We start from the raw sequence: 4,241 nt of genomic DNA, 5'->3' as shown, positions 1-4,241 counted from the left end.
ATAAGAAAACTCAGCAGATCCAGATTCTACCTTCTTTCTTTCTAGTCTACAGTTCTAATTAATAACATTTTTCTGTAGATATCATGATGAGATTTTTTTTGAGTGAAATGGAGCTTTGTGCCTGATGGATACCGTAGCTGAAGTGCTGGAAGCAACTAAGAAGAGTTTGGTAGACTAACTTCGTAGGAAGAAATGAAAAGCTCAAGAGGATAACAAGTCTGAGGGAATCATTTCAGCTGGAGAAGAAATTGATTTAAATCAGCTAGAAATGGAGAGCTGTCTGCTGTACACAGTTCACATGACATTTTGAGAAGATGTGGAAATACAAGCTTTAAATTATACAGGCTCAGAAATACCAGTGGAAACCATGACACGGTGTAAATTATTTTCCTGTTCTCATCTGGTCATCTCCCTCCAGAGCACCAACACTCTCTTATGCAAGCACATTATTTCACAGAACACCATTATTTTCCTAAAGTCTAGTATTCTCCAATTTTGCCTTAAAAATAAAATAAAATAATAAAAAAGGCTTTGAAACTATTTTTAGTTACATTATAGAAAGAGTCCTGTGTAATTTTGCATTCACACAACTCTCCTCAGTGTGTCTTCAGTGACCTACAAGAATGACAGAATTGGAATAGTAGGTTAAAATCTCCACCATTTAGGTGATAAAAGGTGATATCTCAAAAATCGTTTTCTAGAAAAATTCTTTCACAAATGTTAGTGTCCCTTTTATGACATTACATATACATTTCTAGATGTAATTTTATATAGAAATTATAAATACTATTTATCATACATCTTTTTATAATCATGGAGATTTTATATTATAGTAATAATATACAAAATTTATTCATTTCTGTATGCAGTTGTAAACATAATTGGCCTATGACAGGTTTATTTTCCCTCAATTCATCAAGGATACTGAAAATTAAGTAGAAAGAGAGTGAAAAATCTCTAATTCATTCTGCAGTGAAAACCCTTAGCTTCACTGTTCATGACCTTTGTCAGCAAGTCCAGGAAATGGTACTTCCCTATTGCTCAGGAAGGAATATAAATCTTTCAAAGTACACAGCAAACATTTCACAGTATCGCAGCATATATTGTATGTTACTGCGGTCTTTACAAACACGACTGAATTTAGCACTTCTGTTTTTCTCTATGAAGTATTCACTGAATTTTGTAAATTAGACTTCAGTCTGCTCAGTATAGAATCATGTAACTAGTGTGCTAGAAGCACTGAGTATAAAATCAAATCCGTTTCATGCATGTTAACCATAATGCTCATAAAAATCACATTAGGAAACAGAAAGTCTGAATTTTCTTTTTGTTAACAATTCGAAAATCTAAGATTCATGAATAAATTTTATGTGAAGTAGAATTGAAGTATATTAAGTAGTTCAAACTAATGATTCTGGAAACTCGATATCTGAATAAGCAGAATAGTCCCTTAGAAAATAAAGATCTTCCTTTGAAATTCCAGTCTTTGCCTGCAGTGATGAATTCTTTGCAGGTAGGTTTCTTGAGGGTAGTCTTTTTTCCTACTGTTTCAATAGCAAAACATGTTCAGTTGTTTTCTTTTGTTTGCCTAATATTTACCATCCAGCACTTTCAATTATACTGGAAAGAAAAACACCGAATCCATGAGATAAAAGAAAATCCGCAATTTTTGATTTTGCCATCAATTCTATATGGTAAACAAAGAGTCAGTTTCCTGGGAGGTCAAACAAAAAAATGTAGCAATCATTTCATCTGTGCTATCAAGCTCCATAATATATTTAAAATAATTTGAACACAAGTGGAGAAATGTACTTCAGAGAACAGCAAAATTTGATTATATTTGTGTCACGTAAAGTATTTCAGCCACATTCATGCTGAAAAATTGCAAATAAGGAAAACAATGCTATAAGATAAAAAAGAAATAACCTTATATTAAACGTACTTCATGTTCACATTTTAGTCTTGAATTGATGATATGTAGCAAAAATAGAATTCTGCTGGTAAAATATTCTATTGCTTATTCCAAATTAAGATTTCATACAGTATCATACTCATAAATATAATTACTAGTATTATTTTCAAAAAAAGGAAATAATTCAAAAGATGCATAGCATATAAAAAGTAATGGCTGTAAAATACAGTACTTGTTCAAAGGAGTTATACTGTGACACACTCAGTGTTTTGAAGACAGAAAAATTTCAGCTGCTTAAGTCATTCAAAAGGACAGAAAAACTTAAAATTTCAATACATAGCAGAATAAAAGGCTAATTTCTAATATAGCTAAAACTGTAAAAGTAACTGAGAAAGAAGAAGAGGAAAGATAAGGGCTACCTCAAGCGTAACCCAAGGAGCCTGCTGCTTGGCCCAGGAGCCACATCCTAGAAGCCATCCTAGAAACTGAACCGCTTGAAGCTGCCGTACTTCCTCCAAGTACACGCGGGCCAGAAGGAAGTGCACAGCGAGGACGGCACACCTCCTGTCCCTGGGCCACCGCGGCACCCACCCACCCACCCCCAGAGGACAGGCAGGCAGAGGGACCAGGCACTTTGCGCTGCTCCAGCTGCACACCTGCACGCCCCGTGCTCCCATCCCTCCGTGCATCAGGCTTGCTTCGCACAGTGCCTGCTTTGCGTTTGGCACCTCTGCCAAAACCCATGGGGCGGGGATGGGGGAAACTCATGGAAGGCTCCCTGAAGGCACCCCCTCCTCTTGGACGTAGGAAGAGTAGCCTTCAGTCAGACCGAAGAAACAGGACGGGACAAGGGAGAAGCATTTTAAAGGTTTATTGTCTAAACTACGACTCCACACTATCTCCTACACTACTGCTGCCATCGGCAGCGCTTCCTGGGGCGCAAGTTGTAGCGGCGTCCAACTCCATCACCCCCAGCTCCGCTATCGGGTCTCAGCCCCGGTGGAAAAGGACCGCTTGGTGCTGGACGTCCGCTGTGATGTGCAGCAGCAGCAGCAGCAGCAGGAGCAGCCTTGCAGCTGCCGACAGGGAGCTGACTGCCCGCCCGTGCAGCAGCGCCTGACTGCATCTCTGGCTGCAGGCTTCTGCTCTGCTGGCCCTCCTGCCAACCCCACTGGAAGGCCTGCAAGGAGGAAGCTGGTCTCCTCCTAGCTCCAAGACTCCGCTTGAATCTTCTTTGGCACTGGAGACGATCTCTCTGGAAATAGGGATGATAGTAGCAGAGTACCTGCAAAATGCAAAAAAAGGAAGAGTTAGTCACCACTGTTTCAAGACTGGGAAAACAAAGATACAAGACATGAGAATTAGAATCTCAAGAGACCGTCGGAGCGGACTCTCAGGGGCCGTTTCCACACGAAAGAATTCAGTTGCACACCTTCGTTTCATACGCACAGCCACGTCCCGTGCCATTCTGTCACGCTGCCCCTCTGCTGCCACCTTTCATGGGCCAACATAAACGAGGAGGCACTACGTGCAGAGCAGCCCTTGTAACAACCACCCCTGCTTGCATTTCTCTCATTTGCCAGCTGCAGAGTAATGGAGGGTTCTCAGAAGCACAAGTACCCAAGTGTCACCGGCTGTCAGCCACCTCACTTAGCACTGGCTGGCCACCAATGCCGCTGTGCCGAGAGCCATCTCACAGCTAGAGGGACTACGTACCTGGCTCGGAGTGGAAACTGATGCTCCCTGTGCTAGGAACTGAGCACATGGGGCAGACGTTGGCAAATCGGCGTCCGTGATGAAGAAGCCATGCTGATGAAGGCGACGGACAAAATCTTTCATATTGCCAACATCAAAGACTTGGAGAGTTCCTCCTCTGGCCAGTACTTCCGCTCTGAAGAACGCCTCCTCAATCACAATGAAGTCTCCCTCATCGCCCCACCGAATGGACTGGAAGCCAACACTTTCAACCACTTTCCAGAGGGTGTTGAGAAAGGAGCACGCTGTCATGTCACTGTCATAGCCGCAGCATTGCTCGGAGAGACCGCGGCATCGTCTTTTGGCACTGATTTCCCCGGGAGAAAACGGGGAAGCCTTCTCCTCTTGGAGAGGTCCAAGGGCAGCATGCGCAGCTGCTCTTTTAGCACCGAGTCGGCGGGCAGCAGATGCCGAGACTGCCGCCTCGGTGCTTGGAACAGAGACACCCGATGTTTCTGAGGAAGGTGTCTCCATTGGAAGTCGGAATTTGTCACCTGGGCAGAAATTCCTGTCCACAACCGCTCGCGCAGCCAACAAGGCTTGTCCTCCCACCAGCAGCAGGAAGCGTACAGCC

The 4,241-nt window shown here is 43.0% G+C and overlaps 1 protein-coding gene across 1 annotated transcript in view; it reads right to left on the bottom strand.

The window, feature by feature from the left end:
• Positions 1–2,817: 2,817 nt before the first annotated feature.
• LOC122160918 (heat shock transcription factor, X-linked-like) overlaps positions 2,818–4,241 on the bottom strand; it is a 1,519-nt gene continuing 95 nt past the window's right edge. The window contains exons 2-3 of the mRNA XM_042819910.1: positions 3,629–4,219; positions 2,818–3,197 (exon numbers count right to left, since the gene is read on the bottom strand). Coding sequence (XP_042675844.1) covers positions 2,820–3,197; positions 3,629–4,141 — 891 coding nt within the window. The 5' untranslated portion in view covers positions 4,142–4,219 and the 3' untranslated portion in view covers positions 2,818–2,819. The remainder of the gene's footprint in view (positions 3,198–3,628; positions 4,220–4,241) is intronic.

This window comes from Centrocercus urophasianus, unplaced genomic scaffold (genome assembly GCF_019232065.1).
Source record: "Centrocercus urophasianus isolate 14NV4802_14NV808 unplaced genomic scaffold, USGS_Curo_1.0 seq_18, whole genome shotgun sequence".
Lineage (NCBI taxonomy): Eukaryota > Metazoa > Chordata > Aves > Galliformes > Phasianidae > Centrocercus > Centrocercus urophasianus.
Note: the sequence above shows the minus strand (reverse complement) of the source record. Positions and strands in the feature narration are given on the sequence as shown.